The sequence below is a fragment of the Bemisia tabaci genome, chromosome 8, assembly GCF_918797505.1.
Source record: "Bemisia tabaci chromosome 8, PGI_BMITA_v3".
NCBI classification, from domain to species: Eukaryota; Metazoa; Arthropoda; class Insecta; order Hemiptera; family Aleyrodidae; genus Bemisia; species Bemisia tabaci.
The window spans coordinates 10,805,804-10,826,439 of record NC_092800.1 but is presented as its reverse complement, the minus strand read 5'-3'; the positions used below and the strand labels follow the sequence as shown (position 1 = coordinate 10,826,439).

The following is a 20,636-nucleotide window of genomic DNA, read 5'->3' as shown; positions in this document are numbered from 1 at the left end:
GGCGCTCAAAAGGGAAGAAGAAAAGTCCTTGAAAAAAAACGGGAAAAAAGCATCTGTGTCAAAGAATGATAATATTTGGGAGCAACCTATTCGATTATGATTTTCGGATTCACTTTAATGTCTGCCCATTGATGAACTCATTCCCCTATAGTCAAATATCGATGCGGTTTTTGCGATAGGTAAGAAGACGGTAGGGGGGGGGGGGTGTTGTTTCTTAATAAAAGCATTTCTCAATTTCAGGATAAGTGAATTCATTTTCTTTTTCAATGAAAAAAAGCAAAAGACACGCGCGTTAAATCTCTACCATAATCATGCTAATCTGTTTATCAAGTAGATTTAAACAGAGACTTGGCAACATCACTTTTTGGCGGGATTGTCACCATGAACCAAATACTGAACATAATATTGGATTCCTTTTCCCAAAAAGACCGAAAATGTCAAGTTTTCAGAAGATCGGCGAAAAATTATCGTCTAATGGGCGAATGTCCCGTTTTGACACCTTTTCGTCCCACTGTGCGAGGGCCGCGGCCCATGTGGCCACCCCTATGAATGGACACGATCGAATTATGAGCAAACGCATACTTTCGATGACATATTCAGCCTCGCGGGTGAACAACAAATATAATTTTAGGAAATCAATTACCCCAATGATTCCTCGTAAAAACTGTCACTCCGTCAATATTAACTCTTGATTTGGTTGAAAAGTTCTTGCATGTTGATCGTGTTTTACGTGAGAAGTTGTATGGAAATTATTGGGTCTTCGGGTTTTTACCGATGACCCGCTATCAAACCTAGTTTTGGCTCTTTGGCTTTAGAACCCGTGAGAAAACATTACTTCGGGTTCTAACCATTTATTAACGTTTCAATGCTTTTTAGGTTTGGATTACTACTTATTGTACACGACACAAATTCCGTCAAAACATATACCTTTAAAGGTTTGGATGAATAAGGGATATAGGTGCCTCAGCAATAATTATTTGTCCACCTGTCAAAAAACCAAAAACATTTGTTTTTAGGTACTTTTTGTGTTTACCTCAATTTTCAATTTTCTCAATTTTTTATAAAATCAGTTTTTTTTTCTCTCTTGGGGTGGTTAAAAATAATGAAAAGATGAAAAGTATTTTTTCCTACCTCTTCAATAAATAAAAAAAGAAAAAACAAGAAAGAAACATATCCTTACACTTTGCTGCATGAATAATCAAGTGTCGCTCTATATTTTTTTGGTCAGGTTACTTTGTAATCGTTTTTGACTCATATAAGTAGTTAGGTACAATTTACTAGTATTCCAATACATTTGTCAGAGCTGATCACTTCCCTCTCATTATTGCACTGACACTCGTTAAGCTCAAACTTTGTATACCCCTATTGAGATTTTTTGGAATTCTTTGGCATTGCTTTCACCGCAAAATAGTGCGGACCCAGCACTATTTTACCATCTTGTTACTCATAATTCGGACCACATTTTTAGTTTTTTTTTTCTCGTCATAACACAAATATGCATCCATCAACAAAAAAAAAATGAAAAAATGAGAGAATATATGCGGTTGTGATAGAATAATCTAAAAATAAAGTAGAAGTAGGGGCACGGGATACATCATGAAGTTCTACGCAGGAAAGAATAAGAACCAAGGTATAAATGTTAGCCAAAACAGGAAAATAAACAGTTGCTTTTATTATTCACAAATTTTACATTATTGTTTCATTTGATACCTAATGACATAATGTATCAAGTAATTTTTAAACTTCTCCGTCGACGCGCGTTTAAATTAATGGGAGCCAAAATACGCAACTTTAAGCTCGTTTACTGTGTGTTAATATTCTTTAACAAATCGGGGGGGGGGGGGATTCCTGTGAGCTTTTTGCACCCTCTAGTTTTCAAAAATGCAGGAATTAAACATTATCAAACAAACTGACTATCGAAATTCATTTCTTTCTTGAAGGGGGACCCACTCCTCTTCTTAAGCTGAAACCTGCACACCTCGCATATTGCAACGCAATTCAAAAATAGATGGGTTTCATAGTTAATTCTTCTGGTTTATTCTGGTCCCGATCCAGGTTAATTCAAACCGAGTATTTTTTAATGAAAATTCACTTTGTTGATTTAATTGAACTCCTTTCACCTGATATCCATCTTGACAAGAAATCCGTTTGTAGGGAGGAACAAGAATATATAACGACAGTCCATATCTCTGATATCTTTTGGTGGGTTCTCATCAGTTGAAAATTTGTACCGTAGTAAAGTATTCGCTACCAGGAACCTCATTGACCTCATTGCATATCTGCTCCCTAAAAAAGAGCAACACCTATTAATCTGCAGTTACTTAATTTTTTTTTGAAAGAAGCAAAAATTCAGCGAAACTGAACATTTTAAAGAGAAAGCTAAAGGAAACAAAGCGTCGATAGACCGAAGAAAGAAAGAGGCTATGACGCTGCAGTCGTCTTATGTGCCGTATTCACACGTGTCCATTGAACTTAAAGTATTCTTAAAAACATGTATTCATGAATATCTCAAACTAAAAAGAACGGCTTTAGATGCCCCCCCCCCCCATCCCTATATCTGTACAAAGGTATATACTCCTGAAAGTAGAGTAGCGGGTGTAAAATACTTCCTGGAATTATCTCAGAGCGGCTCACAGCGCCGTATAGATTGCGACTGCGACGCCTCAAATCGCACCTCATTATCCTATAGTTCCTTCAATTTCGTTGCATATGCAATTTGATCGTCGGGGGAGTTAAAATAGTCGCTCAAAGTCAAACGAAATTGCAGCGCACAGTGGATCGAGTCCAGTGGCGTGGCGTGCTTTGCGATATATCGATTGCGTTGCCATTTAAACCTATGAAAAAGGATCGATAAACAGGGTGTTCGCAGTAAACACCTTAATAATCGATTCTTTACCATAGCTTCAAATGGCGAGGTATCGACAATCGATCATTCACGCCTCGCCACTGATCGAGTCAATCAGATAGGTCGCACATGAAATGACTGCAAATTTTGATGTTTAATTCGTCACTTTTTAATAAGGGTCGCATTTACATGAAAACTTGGCGAAGAAACCAATGGAGCCACTTTTAAAACCTCAAAGTTTTGTATGGACGGAGTTATGAGCTTTTGAAGTTTCCAAATTTCGTTCGACCTCCCTCATTGACTCGATCCATTGTGCGGCGCACGGCATCAGGTCTTCGTGTAGACTACGGCGCGGCGCGGCGGGCGCGGGTGGCCGGCCAGCAGCGTGGAACGCGCATTGGCGCCTACAAACCTAACAGGGATACTTCACGCATTGCGCAATGCGTGAAGTATCCCTGTTAGGTTTGTAGGCGCCAAGGCGCATTCCGCGCTGGCTGCACGCCGGCGTTTCGAATCACATATAATGGGTCACTAAACCTTGTTTATTTTATTGAATATTCTGAAAGTACAATGTGAGTAGATAACGTGGTGATTTTTCCGCATTTTTATGCAGCCGAAATCGCGGAGAAACCAGCTTTTGAAAAATCTAAAAACTGCAAGACATTTCAAACGCACCCGAATGGCGGGAAACTGATGGCGTTGACGCACTGCAATAGTCATATCGCAATCTTCTCTCATTTTCCTCTGATGTTTGTTAAAATAAAAAGTGTTTCAATGTGGCGAATTGTCGTTTATTACAGCTAACATATGAATGAGATTCTTGTCGTGAATTTAAAAGATATAATTTCGACTTTAGTATTGTTTTCATATGCGAAGAGTAGATAGACATTTGACGGAAGTCGTGGAAACCAGTGCCCTCTTCTGATTGGTGCCGGATGACATCATTCGGCGCGGCGCGAAACCGGGGCGTTTTAAATTTGCGTATAAGTTGAGCGATTTGAACTGCGCATTTCTCGGTTATTGAGTTACTTGTTCGCGTTTTCAATGTGGGCATCGTGTTCTACGCGTCATTTTCCTGCAGTAAACTATATTCGCAATTCAAAATTCGTTCATGGTTAAGTGACCCATTATCCCTGAGCTTCTTCGTTTTCGTTGCATATGTCGCAGGCAATTAGTCAAATCAGGCATTTTGTCAAATAGTCAAATAATCTTACATGGATTGAAATTCTGATTCTTCTGCTAATTCTAGACAAAATAATTATTCTCTCAATTTGATGAGGAGTTTCAGTAAACATTGTTGGCATCATATAATTGTAAATAAATTAAATCTAGTCCTTAAACGAGCTTTCATCTCGGGATTTTAAGCATGTCATATGATACCGACTTTTTAAAATTCTGAAAGTTAAAATATATGAGGAGCATTTGGAGGGCAAAATATAAGATTAGTAAGTAGTTTTGATTAATTATTAGTTTCAAAACAATAGACACTTAATAGTTTCTCGTCAAAAATATACAAGTCTTTGTAAACCATCGAAATTTGACTATCTGCCTAGGCATTTGACAAAATGCCTGATTTGACCATTTGGCTGCGACATATTTACAATTTGATATCCGGAACTCGGTTTTCTCCCCGCTTTCAAAGCAAAAAAAAAAAAAAAAAAAAAAACAAGAAGAAACATCCAACATGAATATGTTGGAAAAGCGTGCCGAAGAACTGAAATCTTGTGTGTGCACTATTTCCATTTCAACGAGATGTACGTATAAATTACGTCCGTCCGCAACTCTCGCTTACAATGAGTCGGGCCTCTAACCTTCCATACTCTCTGGCAGAGAGTAGAGAAGGTTAGAAGCGCCATCTTAGAGAGTAGTGACGGAGAAGGGGTACATTAGTTTGCCTGCTGAGTGATATGAACCCGTCAATGGCCGATGGGTATGACGTCATTGGAAACTCGACATGCAGCCAACTTGGGTTTAACCGCTTTTGAAAAGACGCTGATTCGCTAAATAGTTATGGCGGCATTTAAACTTCTAAAGTAAGTCCTCCGAGCGTAGAAAAGCTTATTTGACGTACCTATGAAAGAAAATAATACGGTTTCCACGGGAAAATGTTCTCAAGGGTTTCCAGTAACAGGATAATTCGGTTTCTCGATGAATGACCTTCAGGGCTTGACACTATAACGGTTCAAAAACGAAAGAACGGATCCGACGGAAAAAAAATTCGGACCGCCCCTTGAAAAGCATTGGTCGATCGGTGTGCTGTACTACAGTACATCCGAGTGATTTCAAAAAGCGAGCCCTATAGGCACGCTTAAAAAAATTGATATCCGGAGTGTTAAAATAGTTGCTTGAAGTCAAAGTGGAGTCAAATGAAATGAGTTCCGAGCCATAAAATCAGCGTGCCCCCCGTATGACAACACCATTGCTGGCCGCATTTCTTTTTTTAATCGGTGTTACCATATGCTGATACATCCAGTGTAGCCAAATCGGGCATTACCTACTTCGGGTCAGAATCAGGGGGAAGCTCACAGTGACTTATACGACCCGCGAATCATTTTACTCATCCAAGTTTCCTTCAATTTTGTTGAATATGTAATATGATCTTCAGGGAGTTAAAGCAGTTGCTCGGGGTAAAATCGCGCTCGTGGAACAGTATCCACGGTTACCATTTAGGCTGTTATATTACAAATTACCTTTTCCTCTTCAAAGCCCTTCAGATTCGTTCGATATGGAAGGACATTTAAGGGTAGAAATGTTTTTTACAGTCAAACCGGGCGTTCAGAGACAATGCTGGGAGTCCACAGATAGTGTTTTAGGTCACGAATCACTGCTCTCACCTAAAATTCTTTCACTTTTGTAAGATATGGAGTTTAATCTTTGAGATAGTTGACTCACAAGTACGCAAAATATGCGTCATTAAAATATCCATTCTTTATGGGTTCAAATAAATTTATAAAAGATACTGCCACCTGTGCAAATCCAGGATTTATGAAACTTGTAAATTTTCACAGCCCACCTTGATAAAGTGAAATACGAAGCTCTGAGCCAGTTCAACGAAAAAGCAATATGCGAGTTTAGTTTTAACTGTGGTTTGTCGTTAATGAAAGCTCGCAGCTCTTAAAATTGGGGATTTGAAGTGTATTTATAGGTAAGGGGGTACTCCGGTCTAGAAAACTTTTTTCCCTTCAAGTCCTATCGACTTGAAACTTTTGCTATGGGTAGGTACATATAAAACTTAGTTTTCCCCAAATGTTCGTTAAGCGTGTTGCATACCCTGCCCCTTGATACACGATTAAGTGATTTTGAAGAGGCATCTTGTGGCAACCATTTCTCGGACTGAGAGTGAGCTAGAGACCTGCGATTTGTTTTAAAGTACCAAGAAATGCTCCTTTTATTATCTAACAGAGCCGGATTTATCAATTTGTGACTATAAGTATTTTTTTTAAAAACATGAATTTTTTCTAATTTTTTTTTTTTTTTTTTGGTGTTTGTTAAAATAATAAATTATCAATGAAGAGAATAAAAATTTCGGCTCTGTAAGGTAATAGAGCATACATTTCTGGTCATTTTTTTAAAAAAAACCTCAGGTCTTTAGCTCAATTAGGGCCTGAGAAATGGTTGTCAATAGATGAAAAAACATGCGGATAACTGATCTTTCAAGAGAGCGATACCAGTAAATGTAAGTGAAAAAGTGCAAGGTGCAAGTGCATCATTCTGCAAGGGATCATCACTTTCATCGAATTTCTTCGAGTTTTTGGGATCGTGATAATTACATGGTGCGCCATGTAATTATCATTCCATGTAATTATCCATGGATACATCATTATCCTCAGTACTCTCCACTATGGAATCAGTGAAAAAACGGAAGAACTAAAAAAAACTTTAAAAAAAACTTTAAAAAAGGGTCATTTTTAGACCGAAGTACCGCCCTTAAAGGCTCATAGGTACTGCTAATTGGACGTATTTCTACCAAACAGACCTATGTGGAGGTGAGAAATATGGGGTGTGCTCGTCGAAGCTGCATAAGAAGCAATGTAAAAGTGGACGTGATTCCTTTTGTAGAATTGGAAAAGCGGGATATTACATTCTATCAAAGAGACCTATGTGGCAACTGAATGCGGAACTCATGAGCCGCGAGCATGGCAAGAGAGCCTTGTGGACAGGGCTCATGAGTTAAGGGCTCACTCAAGCGATCTCCCCGTCGTGCCGGCGCTCGTTCGTTGTCGCTGACGTCACTGGCGCTTTATTATTATCATTCACTCTTACGCAAAGAGAACTAACGAGCACACCCCATATTTCTCACTTGCACATAGGTCTCTTTGGTAGAAATACGTCCAATCTAGTTGGAATGTTGATTCAGCCGTGGCACTCACCGGAAAATTCCTTCCTCCATCGGACCTTTGATGATTCATTGTCGAATTAGCTTTGAACTGATTAAATATAAATGACACCATAAAGTGTCATTTATTAGTGAATCAGAGATCAAAGTATAAATTTGAAGCTGCAAGAGCAGTAATTTCATCTGGCAAAACTGATCATGCACCTATATGCAAAACTTCCTTGAGACGGATCTGAGAAACTTTGAGTCACCAAAAGGAGGTATTCATATTCACTTATTCATTACGCACACAATTTTCTGCAACTGGTGGAATTTCTTTGCTAAATTACAACGCTTAAGAGAAGGTACTGCTAGTAGAAAATATGCGATAATACCTAACTAACCTACATTACCGGTGTATGCACTAGAGTGGTAACGCATAAAGAACAGACACGAACAAACACTGAAGGAAAGGACAGGAGTGGATTAAGTTACTGTAGTCTCTAATTTACTTCTGAACTGTTAATTTGAAGAACCATAAGACACATCTTTGATGTGTAATCACTTGGTACGGACCAGAGGAACCTTGAACTGTAGGTAATCATATCGGTAAAGTTTGAGGGCTCAACAGGCTTTAATGCTAAAAAAAGGTGAACTTCAAACTCTTGTATGAATTCAAAACCGCATACTTCAGATAAGGAAACTACAAAACACTTGATTTGAGGCGAAAATGAAAAGCGAATGATCCAAGAAAAGAATGTCTGGGTGTGAACTTGTGAGAACTGACTTTCTGTTTCAGAATGCTCTGAATACACATCACAATGAGCCGATAGACTCTAGCTCCAGGTTGTAAAATACGATAAAACTGATTGTCAGATGCTTTGTAGAAGTCAGAAATGGTTTAAAGGTAGAGAAAATTAAAAGATTCCGAGTTGTTTGGATCCTTCCTGTTATCAATCTTCGGTTGTTTACGAGCCCGTCGTTTCCGATAGCCGATGCTCACTCGCGGTCGCCCGGTGACTAAATTTCGCGAACTTTAACGCCTTGTTTCATCAAGAAAGAGTTAATTTGTGACGAAACCAAATGTTTCAACAAATTTCTCGTCAAATTTTACCACTAAATCCCAATATACAGCTAGAAACTTTCGCTAAATAAACAAACCGGGCAGCAGCCATATTGTTCGGACTAACTCGGAATAAACCAAGGGTGGTCACCTAAAGTGTGACGTCACAAATCGGCGTTCGCGCCACGGCCCGGATTCAAATAACGTTTTTGAGGGGCACGATTTTAAAATCGCATTTTCTCCCCTTAGCAATTTTTTTCAAAACTTTTTATTGTGCTCATCGTTTTTCTGGTGAAATTTTACTTCCCATTAGAAAAAACTGTTATTTGGACGTATTTCCATCAAACGGAACTATGTGCATTATGACGTGAGCCCTGTTATGTGTGTATTCTTATGGGTCTCAGGGCTCATGTCTTAATGCACATAGCTCCGTTTGATAGAAATGCGTAACGGACGCGAGCGAACTGTGGATAAACAACTATTAATTACCTGGGCAGACTCGCTTTCCGCCCATGAACGGAACGAATGCGCCTTTTGGTCTTGATTTTTCATTGGCCGGAGAAAAATGCTCTGGATAAAACTCTCCAGGTCGCTCCCAATATTCTGGATCGTGGTGGAGATCATGAGCGGACATTATCAATTGAATTCCTGCTGGAATCGTCATACTGTCTGTAAATCAAAGTCAAAGGTAGCTTATAGTAAATTTCCGAAGATTGCATATGATTACCTGATGGGGTAAAAATTAAGGCTCGAACCATGACCGTTGAATATTTTGAAAAGTCCTGAATCTCGGCAGAAATGAGAAATCGTAGATTGTAGTCTTCATTAGAATCAGCTTATTCCAACGCCCTTCCTGCCATTGTACAGGGTGAGCGAAAAGTCCCCAACCCCCCCCCCTCTAACTTTTGAACGAATTGAGCTAGGGAAATGAAACTTTGGGGATGTTCCTATCTCAAAGGAGACCATCTTTTGGGGGGGTCAACATTTTGGTCCCCCCCTCAGGGGGGGAGGGGCCCCCCAACTTTTTTTTTTTTCAAATGGCACCTATCCTTTGTGGGAAACCTCTTCGAAAGAGCATAAAAGCTAGAATTTTGGCGCAAACCGAAGATCAATATCTTTATTTTTGACCGAGTTATTGATAGGTCAAAAAGGCAACTTTGACCGTATTTTCAAAAAAATTCTAACTCCGGTTCAAATTATCGTAAAGAAAAATAAAACGGGAAAATGTTACAAATTCTGTCGCCTTTTAAGTAAAAATTGCAAAAATCACTTCGATTTAATTTTAAGGGGGGGCTCGGACCCCCAAATTACGTCAATTCAAAGGTCATTCAATTTTTATTCCACGCGAAAAAGCCAATTTCCCCTGGATTTGCCTCCACTTATTCAGTAAGGTCAAAAATCAGTTCATACATTTCGTGCAAGTCCCAAATTTCGGGAAAAGTTAAAAAAATTGATATTTAGGTAAATTAAATTTGTCCGTTTAAATATCTATTTTTTTTACTTTTCCCCGAAATTTGGGGACTTGGCCAACGTAAGGTTGAACTGATTTTGACCTTATGTGATATTGTGGAGGCAATCCAGGGGAAATTGGTTATTTCAAGGGAAAAATTGAAGATCTCTTGAATTGACGTATTGGGGGTCCGAGCCCCCCCTTAAAATTAAATCGAAGTGATTTTTGCAATTTTTTCTTAAAAGCGGACAGAATTTGGTAAAATTTTCCCGTTTTATTTTTTTCCTTTACGATCATTTGAAACGGAAGTTATGAATTTTGAAAATAGGTCAATAGTTGACCTGTTGACTATCTAACTCGAAGTCAAAAATTAGATTATTGATCTGCGGTTTGCGCCAAAATTCTTAGGTTTTTATGCTCTTTCGAATGAGGTATCACAAGATTGGGGTTGCCATTTGAAAAAGAATAAGTTGGGGCCCCGCCCCCCCCCCCCACCCCTGAGGGGGGGACCAAAAATTTTGACCCCCTCAAGGATGGTCCCCTTTGAGATAGAACATTCCCAAATTATCATTCCCTGCTCAAATTCGTTCAAAAGTTAGAGGGGGGAGTCGGGGACTTTTCGCGCCACCCTGGATGTAGATAAGCCGCTTTTACGGCGCGCTAGGGCGCTCTGCGGCGCCTACTCTCCACAGGAATCTGTCATGGTAGAGATCCTCCGGGAGCTGGCATCTCTCCATCTCTTCACGGATGCCCTCTACCCACCGTTTGGCTGGACGCCCTCTCCGTCGCCTGCCAGGGGGGACCCACTCTAACACCTTCTTCGGCAACCTGATATCAGAAATTCTCTGCACATTCCCATACCACACCAATTGCTTGGTCATGATATCGTCCCCTCAACGCCCATTATCTCTCGGACACGTTCATTCCTGACATGTTCTCTCCTCGAGATTCTAGCCGATCTTCGCCAGAAATCCATCTCTGTCGCCTTTAGCATTTCTTGGGTCCGCTCCTTCAACTGCCACACTTCACTGCCATAGTTGATTATAGGCTTGATAGCCGTGTTAAAAACCACCCTGCATTTAAAAACTGAAATCAACTGGAGTCAAGTCTCCGTTTTGGAAACGGACTTACCTACATACTCACATTCAGCAAACAATCAGGGTTTAGGGTCTCATAAGATTATCTTCTCTACTCTGTTCCTGGGTTATCCTTCTCACTTTCATAAATGTTAACATGAGTCAAATAACCCAGCAAACTAAGAAATCTGAACCATTTATACTAAGTCATACATTGATTAGCCCAATTAGCACAGTGTAAATATTGTGCAGTACAATTTCAGTGTATAATGTAAATATTGAAATACCCTAGTAGCAATTTTTTTTTACATAAAAAAAAAACAATTTTTACTTCTTTTATACTTAAAAGTTCGTAAATTTACATTTTTTTAATGTAAAATTTACACCACAGTTGAGGCAATGGAAGAATTATAAGAACATCAGCCTTAATGACAACTAACAGTATCTATATAGTATTATATTTCAAAAACACCCTCAAATATCCGAAACTAAATGAAAATTCCCTAACATTTATACATGTTTCATGAAAAAAAAAATATTAGACCTGCAGACATATTGCGTTTTTTTACGCCGTTTTACGTAATTTTTAAATAAAATTTGTGTAAAATTTATGTATATTTTCATAAAAAAAACTTAGCGTTGTCGGTAATTTATAGATTTTTTTTTTACACTTTTTTAAAAACATCATCATTAATATAAACTTCGAAGGATTCAGACTTTCAGCGATTCTACCTTTTTCTATTTCACTCGAGAGGTTGCCAGATTGTGCGATAAATGCGAATATTTTAACATGGATTTGAATTGGGAAAAGTGCTAAAAAAGCAACTTATCTGGCAACAATAGAGCCCGGGAGGGACGAGAGGCTGCCTTCCTGGGAAAACCCATGATTTAGCCGGAAATGTCATTAAAACAATTGATTCCGTTTGAAGCATCAATTGTACACTAGGGGAAAGCTATTTTAAAATAATAATTGTAAATGGACACAGATGCTACAGAAAGGGAAAAAGGAAAGGGAAAGGAAATGAAATGAAATGAGGATATAATTTCTAATATGCAATCAGAGAGAATAAAACAAAAACATCAGATAAATTTATATGCCATGAAAGTATAAGAAAAAAACACGAGTGGGCTCATTGCGATTCGGAACTCGAACTATATTATCGTTGAGCAGTTTTTAGACCCCTACGCCACCGATAATCTTTTTATGAGGTAAAGATGAACTTTTGCTACTTCAGCAAGTCAAATCGCGGGAGGAAATCCATGGATTGTCTTTTTCCGCCACCCGATGGGATGACGTCCCAGTCAAATGCGTTTTTGAAGAAATGATCGATCCCCATCATCGCCTCATCTCCACACATCTATTCATGTGCAAATGATGGCACGCTCCGGCATCAAGGTTCAAAATCAAATGCCGAATCACTGAGAAAAATGGCTCGCGGAGCGAGTCGAATGTCACTCGCGTAGCGAGTGATCGGGGTTCCAGGGGGCGCAGCCCCTTGGCTGGCCCGTGACGGACGTGCAAAGCGCGTCCAGAACGGCTAGTTTTACATAAAATTGATTTAAAAAGTTATCTACACAAGAAAATTTTTTTACGTAAATTTTAAACTTTTTTTACATTTTTTTTACGTAAATTTATCTGTCAAAATTTTCGGATTTTTTTTTTACGTAATTTTTATGTAAAAAAAATTATCATGTAAATTTTACTTCGTTTTACAAATTTTTACATTTTTTTTACGTTTTTTTTTACAAAGGCTGCTACTAGGGTAATTTTGAACTTAAATGCAATAAAATTAAATAAGCATATTTTTACCGTTTACTCGAACATCTTTCGTGAGATTACGACCCGTCAGAGGAACGCCGCAATGCCGAAGCGTCTCTTTAATGATCATCTCCGTGTAAACAAGTTCGGAAAGTTCGTCCAGCCGCACCTCTTCACCCGAACAATTCTTCTTAATTTCTTGATACGCTTTCTCCTGGATGTCAGGATATACGGCTAGCAGCTTAAAAACCCAGGAAAGTACTATTGCCGTGGTGAAAGAACCCTTTTTGAAATTAAGAGAAAAATTGACTTTTATAAGAGTAAGGACTCTGAAAAAGTAGAAACTCGCCCAGTGCCCTCTACAAACTAAGATCCCTTAAATACCCCCAAGGTAGCGAAAAAGTAAAAAAATCTCAAACTCACGATTCTTTTTCAATTATTCTGCCGTGATAGCGAAGAGATCAGTAAGTGTCAACTTTTCGAAATCGAGTTTCCTTCAAAATTCGTATGAACTCTTTTAGATGAAATCACTGAAGTAGCTGTAACAGCAAAATTCATCTTACTTTCTTGAAAACGAGACATATTATGAGAAAGCCGCAAGTGCGCAAAAAATGACGTAGTTTTAGGGACGACAGCAGTAAGTGACAATATTCTTCCAGTCAGTAAAATCAGTCAATTTTTAATCATCCAAACGATTTTTAGGAGTCTTTCGGACGATTAGTGGCAATTCGACACAGAACGGAGGCTTCTTTCAATAAAATTTTCCGATCAGAAGCTTCTGAGCCCATTTTCTCAAAACTTCATTATTGCACTTACCGCTCTCTTCGCTATCACGGCAGTATTGTGTTTCAATGATTTGGTCGTGTTTCTCACATAGAAGCACCACTACGAACCTATGGAGGTAGAGGAAGGGAAAGGACACGCGTTGATGACGGCGCAGAGATACGACTATTCGTACTTGATGGATGTCCGTGTTGCATCTTTACAATTGAAGGCGCGATTGCATGAGCCGTAAACTCGCAATGCTCCGCTCTATGGCGCCAGTGAAAAGGCGCTCAGATTCAAGGAGAAAGTCGTAAAACGAGACCCCAAATAAGTCCAGCTATCTTCAGCTGTCATGACACAATAATTATTTTTTTTTCAATGATATGTCTGATTTTTTTTTACGATGTATTTGCCGACCTGTTGATGATCGTGTGTTGTGGCTTGCTTCATGCAACCCACGGGGCAAGTGTATTTAGCAAGCCTCGGGTCAATTTGACCCGGCGTAAGCATGTAAGGGTTAAATAAATTTAAATGGACGAAATATATAAACTTACGATAATAAACTAACGATATATAAACTTATTTGGCGAGTTCTTTTCGCTCAATTTTGTCAGTTTTTTTTACCGAAACTTTCTTTATCAAAGGTTTTCTCATTGCCCCGAAAAAAATTGTTCGGTCGTATGTACGGAAGTTCGGTGTTCCATATCATACCAACCAATTCGGTTTATCAAACTCAATTTTCGGTTTGTCAAACCGAACTTTCGCTTCGTGTAACCGAAGTTGTGCAACAATGTGAACTGACGAATAAAGTTTGGTCATATACGCAGAATGTTCGGTTACTCGAATCGAAAGTTCAGTTTGACAAACCGAATATTTTGGATGATATGGAACACCCATCGTTCGGTTCACATAACCGATTTTTTTTTCAGCGTGATAAATGAAGAAATCAAAACGGAACCAGCCGGAAAATTTCATTCGAGATTGTTCTGATCCGAGTCATCGTCGCCAGTATCCCCGTCGCGTCCCTATGCTTTTTTGAACATGTTAACATACTCACTGCGACAAGAATCTCGCTGATCTCTGAGATAATATGTTGTTTCGATAGAATCCCTGCATCCATTTTATCCAACAAAATGTCGATGTAGATTTGCGAAGTCTCTGAAATCAAGGATTAGATTGTAAGAGCACAACTACCGATAGAGACATACAAAAAACAACTATAATACTGGAAACTTATTTCCGTGTTGCCATCAGAAATCATCTGCAGGTTTTAAGAGATACATCAGAACCACAGCACGCTGAATGTGGGAACTGAATGTGGCTTGAATGTGGAAGTCACTGGTCCCATGCCTGAATTTTGCGCGTGTTGCGCAAAATTCTGAAACGAGGCTTAGCGACCATCGGATAATGTCGGATCGGTCTGAAGTATTCGAATAGATTTGACTAAATCTGGATGAATCGCGAATTTGCGAGATTTGAGCGATGACTATTAACTTCCATATTTAGCTGCTAAATTCAGCGTGTGATTCCGGCCATAAGGCCTCGATACACAATCAAATTCCGAACGAATTCTGATCAAAGTAAACCAGTTGATGACTAACGGTCACCATGCAACAGTCCTCTTTGATCGAAATTGGACGGGCCGGCAAATCTTGATCAGAATGGAGTGCCACCATTTATCATTTCCTGCCGCAAGAAATATTTTTGCCTTGTTTTCATTTTAAAATTAAGTAAAGTAGCGATTTTAAGACTGATGACTCCCAACACTTTGATGGTAATTGGTTCGGGACTTTGATCGTGTATCGAGATCTATAGAAATTCCAAACTTATTGTATGGGTGGCTGCCACAGAATTTAGAAAATGAAATTCCCTAATTTCTTTGTCACATTTTGGTTAAATACCTTGACAATCGAGAATATACCAGATTCTCAAAAAGACATAATCTGAAATAGTTTCAGGCAAAATTTGTTGCTCGAAACGTTGAATCCATTGTAGAGAGGAAATAAAGGTGACCTTACCATTTTTCCCTGACCATTCCGTCATCTTCCCTTATATGACGAGGTTTTCCCCGACTTTTTAAAATTCCCTGACGTTTCCCGGTTTTCCTGGTATTCCCTGACCGTGGCAAACCTGTGTACGGGAACTAAAAACCCATTCGTATGAAACGCATATTTGCACGCATTTTCTCAATACCGTGATACTGTGGTATATGATGATGTACAAAGCTTTAGGCCTCTAGTAAAGCAGCTAGCAAGCAGCAATTTAAGCTTTAGGCAGAAATTCTGAAAATGACATAAAATCCTGTCGTGGCAAGGAAAAACGCCGCAAGAACTTTCAGGCGTTGCCAAATTTCCTTTGATATAAAGTAAAAAAAATTTACTGTTGGAGTTGAGAATATTCCAATTTTCCGGACAATATTGTTCGCACTTTAATCTAACACTTCTAAAAATTTCAAGGAAAAATATGCATAACTTTCTTCAAAAATGAACATTTTATCGGAGGAAATTTGGCAACTCTCGAATGTTCATAAGGCGTTCTTCCTTGGCACGGCCAAATAGGTATGCTAATTTTTCCGGAGTGGTTAGCAAGTGGCACGGGTGAAAGTTGTCCTGTTCTATTTTGGTCGCTTGAAAATTGTTTGCTTACTTCCGTTTCTTCCCTTCAAATTTTTACTAGTCAAAACACATCGAAAATTATTTCACAACTTATTCCATTCTCACCTAAATGCCCAGCTACCTTCAGCTCTGCTCTTTCTCGAATCCGCTGATCCATCATCTGTAATGAACCAAAATTAGACCTTACAGAACATGAAATTTACGCATCCGTAAGAATACAGCAGTTGCGGTTATTATACCACATGCACATTTTAACTTTACGGAAGATTCCTGTATTGGGTAGAAACATTCGGATTACATTTTGCAAGAAATATAACCACTATTTCTGGCTCATTTTAGAAACAGCATTTATGTCATTTGTTTCCCCCTGCAGACAGGTGCTTTTATGGAAGATCCAGAGATAGTGGTTCCTCATTGCAAAATGTAATCAATTTATCCTCATCGGTTTTCATCTTCAATTTCATTTTGAGACTAACAGGCATGACATTTAGGTCTTTAGATTAGCATGAGTAATATAAGTAGTACGTCACAATTTTCCCTACTTTTTCATGATCGCATTTTTTGCCAGTCGTAAAAAAGCCACAAAAGCTTATCGTTTGGTTTGGATCAATAACTGTCCTTCACATCTGTTGCTTTTTTTTTGCCTTCTGTAGGCATGTTCCGTGAAACTAAGACTCCAAGACTTCTGAGAATTTTTTATGGGCCGCGGTGCCATGAGAGTTTAAAAACCCGGTTGCCCACCAAAATGTTTACCTCTTTCTACAGTATCTACAGAAGTATTCAACCAAAATCAGCACTTGAAAGTTTACAATCGGAAAGTTTCGGTGGGTTAACCTAACCACTAAAGCCACTCTACCCTCTTACTGTGCAATAATTGAATTACTACTAGAGTTTGTTCGATTTTAGTTTATGAGTTACCAAATTCGGATGAAATTTTCCATTTAATACCTATTTTGAGTTGCGACACCAATTTTAATTTTTCTGTGGACGGTCAAGTAAAGATCGTCTCTTACAATTGTATAAAAAAAGAGTTTTGTAAGTTTACATACACGTAAAATATCTCAAGAATACTTATCGTTAATAAAAAACTTATGGTATAATTTGTATGAGATCATTATTCTGCAACCAAAAAGCCAAAACAATTTCAACTTCTCAAAACATGGTTCGTAGCAAAATGGATCTGGTGGGACACGGAAGACGATTCTCACCTTTTGGAGATAGTCGTTTTGTTCCTTCCGTAATGCCCTCACTAACTTTTTCTTTCCTGAAAGCGCGTAGATCCAATCTGACCAGAGTAAAGGAGAAAAAATTTTCTCGAAAAGCATCTCATATAATCTGTAAAGAGAACACAAATATATTTACCATTTGAAAATCGATTTTCAATATCAAGAAACGTACCTTTACTTTAATCTCAATGAGGATTCCCATATAGAAAAAAAACCCTAGCGTAACATTACTGTAACCTTGCCGTGGAAATGAGGTAAGGCTACCGGAAATGTTACCGCGGCAACGTTTCCGGCAATCCTGGATGCTTACGCGTCGGCAGCGTTGCCGTAACGGTACGGCACGAGATCGGCAACCTGACGGCAAGGTATTGGTAACCTTGCCGTTCGAGCAACCATTTCCTCGGCAACGTTGCCGACCCCTTTCCTAAGAAGTCACTGGAAAAAAAACCTTCTTAGACCAATGCAATGGTGCATTGACTTAAGAGTCCTGGTTGCTTAAAAGCGGCGACAAGAAACATGCTTCTTGGATCTAGCATCCGAAAGTTGTTGAACCAAGAAACCTGGTTTCTTAATTTAAAATTCCATCGTTTCTTGGATCAAGATTTCTGTTTTCTTAGATCAGGATTTCCAAAAATTGATCAGGAGCGCACTCTTCTTGTGAAGAGTACATATTTTCTGTTCACACATCATCAACTATTTAGTGGTTTATTCAGTACATACAAGTATTACACAAGTTAATTAGAGAGACAAGGAGACATATATTAGACAATTTGACTTACCAATCGAGAGATGTTGCGGCGTAAAATCTCGAGCGGACCTGTGGAGATTCGAACCCACGGCGCGCGGCGACTGGATTCACAGCCGAGCGCTCTACCAACTGAGCTATAGCTGCTGATGAAGAGTGAGGTCGAAATATCCCTACAAACCCTTCTAGGAGCGACTAGTAGTTATGCAGCTTGTTCTTCGTCCTTACTACTTCATTCAGAGCACTTAAACCTTTTCGAAACTAAAACTTTCTAAGTTTCATCCGTAAAGTTATTTTTCAGCCCTCGTATTTTGTCCTTTAAAATACCTAGAAAGTATGAATTATATAAAGCTACTGTACCGAGATTTCAACAGGTTCAATCCTGTCGCGTGACGTCACAGCATTATAGATGAAATTTCAGGTTTTAGGGGATATTTATCGACGAATTTACTTGAAACTTTCTGACCGGGGGTACTTTTCGACGGGAAACTCGAATTTTTGGTCAGCTTTTCAAAATTTCAAAATCCAAGATGGCGGCCGTGGCCTAAAATGCTAAGTCGGCTCCTGTTCGCTCGATTTTCGTGAAACTCGGTTTCCGGGGGTACTTTTCGACGGGAAACTCGAATTTTTGGTCAGATTTTCAAAATTTCAAAATCCAAGATGGCAGCCGTGGCCTAAAATGCTAAGTCAGCTCCTGTTCGCTCGATTTTCGTGAAACTCGCTTTCCGGGGGTACTTTTCGACGGGAAACTCGAATTTTTGGTCAGATTTTCAAAATTTTAAAATCCAAAATGGCGGCCGTGGCCTAAAATGCTAAGTCGCCTCCTGTTCGCTCGATTTTCGTGAAACTTGGTATCCGGGGATACTTTTTGACGAGAAACTCGAATGTTTGGTCAGATTTTCAAAATTTCAAAATCCAAGATGGCGGCCGTGGCCAAAGATAACATTTTCGCCACTATTCATCACTTCGTTCTCACAGTAATTCTTTAAATGTGGACTCATACATCTTAAGTTAAGAAAAGCTGAACTATTAAACCGAACCCTCCTCCCCTCCAAGTGATTATTTACGAAACGTAAAGGGTTGATTCAAGAAATCTGAAAGCTTGATTCAAGAAACCTGAAAACTTCATTCAAGAAACCTGAGGCTCTTGGAAGGAGTTAAGAGTTAATCTTGAGTTAAGATTCAGAACTCTTCTTTTAAGAAACCAAGTTTCTTGCATTTAGAGCCCGGGTGCTGGCATCTTAATCCAAGAGTCCGTTTTCTTAACTCAAGTGTCAAGTCTCTTGGTTCAATGCAAAATCCGCTTGGATCAAGAGAAAAATTTCCAAGAGTGCACAAAATCTTATTTTAAGATTTCATTTTTTTTTTCCAGTCGTTTCCGCATGAGTGCCACTATAACTTTGAGGTAGCCTTGCCGCGAGTGCCATTATCGCGCCAATGACTTTAGTCGGTAACGTTGCGCGGACGTTTCCACGAAAATGCCGATGCATCGATTGCCCTTTGCCCCTGGCGCGTAAAGGTTGCCGTAACGTTAGATATAAAAGGGTTCTGAGAAACTTTGCCACGGTAACCTTACGTTAGCCTTGATTGGAGAAACACTTCAAAAGGGACTCCGCAGTAACTTTACCGTAACCTTTTGACGGAAAGCAAGACGGGAATGCTTACCGGTGAATCGTTGCAGAACCCTTTCTCCAGAAAGGCAGCGGCGAGCATTTAGCCGGTAACGTTGCGTCGACGTTTCCGAAGGATGTTCCATACAATGGTTGCCCTTTGCCCTTGGCGCGTCAAGGTTGCCGTAAGGTAAGGTAGCAAAGGGTTAGCGGAAACACTGTCATGGAACGCTTACATCAACGTTCAATTGGAAATGCTTGTAATAAGGTGTTCATGGTAAGGCTTCCATAACCCTATGACGGAAAGGTTTGCTAATTTAATTTCGCGGAAAGGTTACGGTAACGTTTCCTTAAAAGCTCTTCAGCAATTACTTCTGCGTCAAGGTTAAGGAAACCATTCTGTAAGCTTGTCGCGGAATGGTGGGTCTTCCACACATTTCGCGAGAACGTTGCGGAAAGGTTTCGTCAACCTATTTGCGGCAACGCTATCGCGGATGGTATGCGGCAAGGTTCATTACAACGTTGCCGTAAGGCTAGGTTCTATATGGGTTAATACTCTTGCATTGATCTCAATTAAATTCTGCAGTTAATGATTTCCTCGTGAAATTTTCTTCAAGAGGCTCAGCATACAATTTAAAATTTGAAAGTATTTATGCTGAAAGGAACTTTGTGCAAGTGGAAATATGGGGTGTGCTCGTGGTGAGCTGGATAAGAAACAGTGTAAAAGTGGATATGGTTCCTTTTGAGTAAATGGAAAAGCGGGATTTGACATTAAATCAAAAGAAACTGAGCGCTAACTCGTGAGCCGTGGACATGTGATAAGAGCCTTGTGGACAGGGCTCATGAGTTAAAGCCGAGCAAGAACGACAATGGAGACGGCTTTGTTGCCGCTGACGTCACTGGCGCTCAAAAATTCCCATTTATTCTTATATATGGCCCTCAACTAACGAGCACACCCCATCTTCCCACTTGTACATAGTTCCATTTAGCATAAATACGTCCATTTGAAGAAATTAACATCAAAATTTGCAGTTTGAGTGAATAGTGTCATGCCCAACCTCTCCTGCAGGCTTCCTTTCAGGAATTAGTGGTTGCGGTTGCTATACAAGTCATGCTCAGGATATCGCGGTGTCAAAACCGAAGGAATAAAGAATCTTACGCCTGTGT

The 20,636-nt window shown here is 39.4% G+C and overlaps 1 protein-coding gene across 2 annotated transcripts in view; it reads right to left on the bottom strand.

The window, feature by feature from the left end:
• Positions 1–522: 522 nt before the first annotated feature.
• LOC109035369 (cytochrome P450 4V2) overlaps positions 523–20,636 on the bottom strand; it is a 36,987-nt gene continuing 16,873 nt past the window's right edge. For both annotated transcript variants that reach the window (XM_019048978.2, XM_072303152.1), the window contains 6 exons: positions 17,097–17,223; positions 15,994–16,048; positions 14,331–14,431; positions 12,560–12,791; positions 8,713–8,892; positions 523–2,286 (listed from right to left, as the gene is read on the bottom strand). In XM_019048978.2, coding sequence (XP_018904523.2) covers positions 2,117–2,286; positions 8,713–8,892; positions 12,560–12,791; positions 14,331–14,431; positions 15,994–16,048; positions 17,097–17,223 — 865 coding nt within the window. In that variant the 3' untranslated portion in view covers positions 523–2,116. The remainder of the gene's footprint in view (positions 2,287–8,712; positions 8,893–12,559; positions 12,792–14,330; positions 14,432–15,993; positions 16,049–17,096; positions 17,224–20,636) is intronic.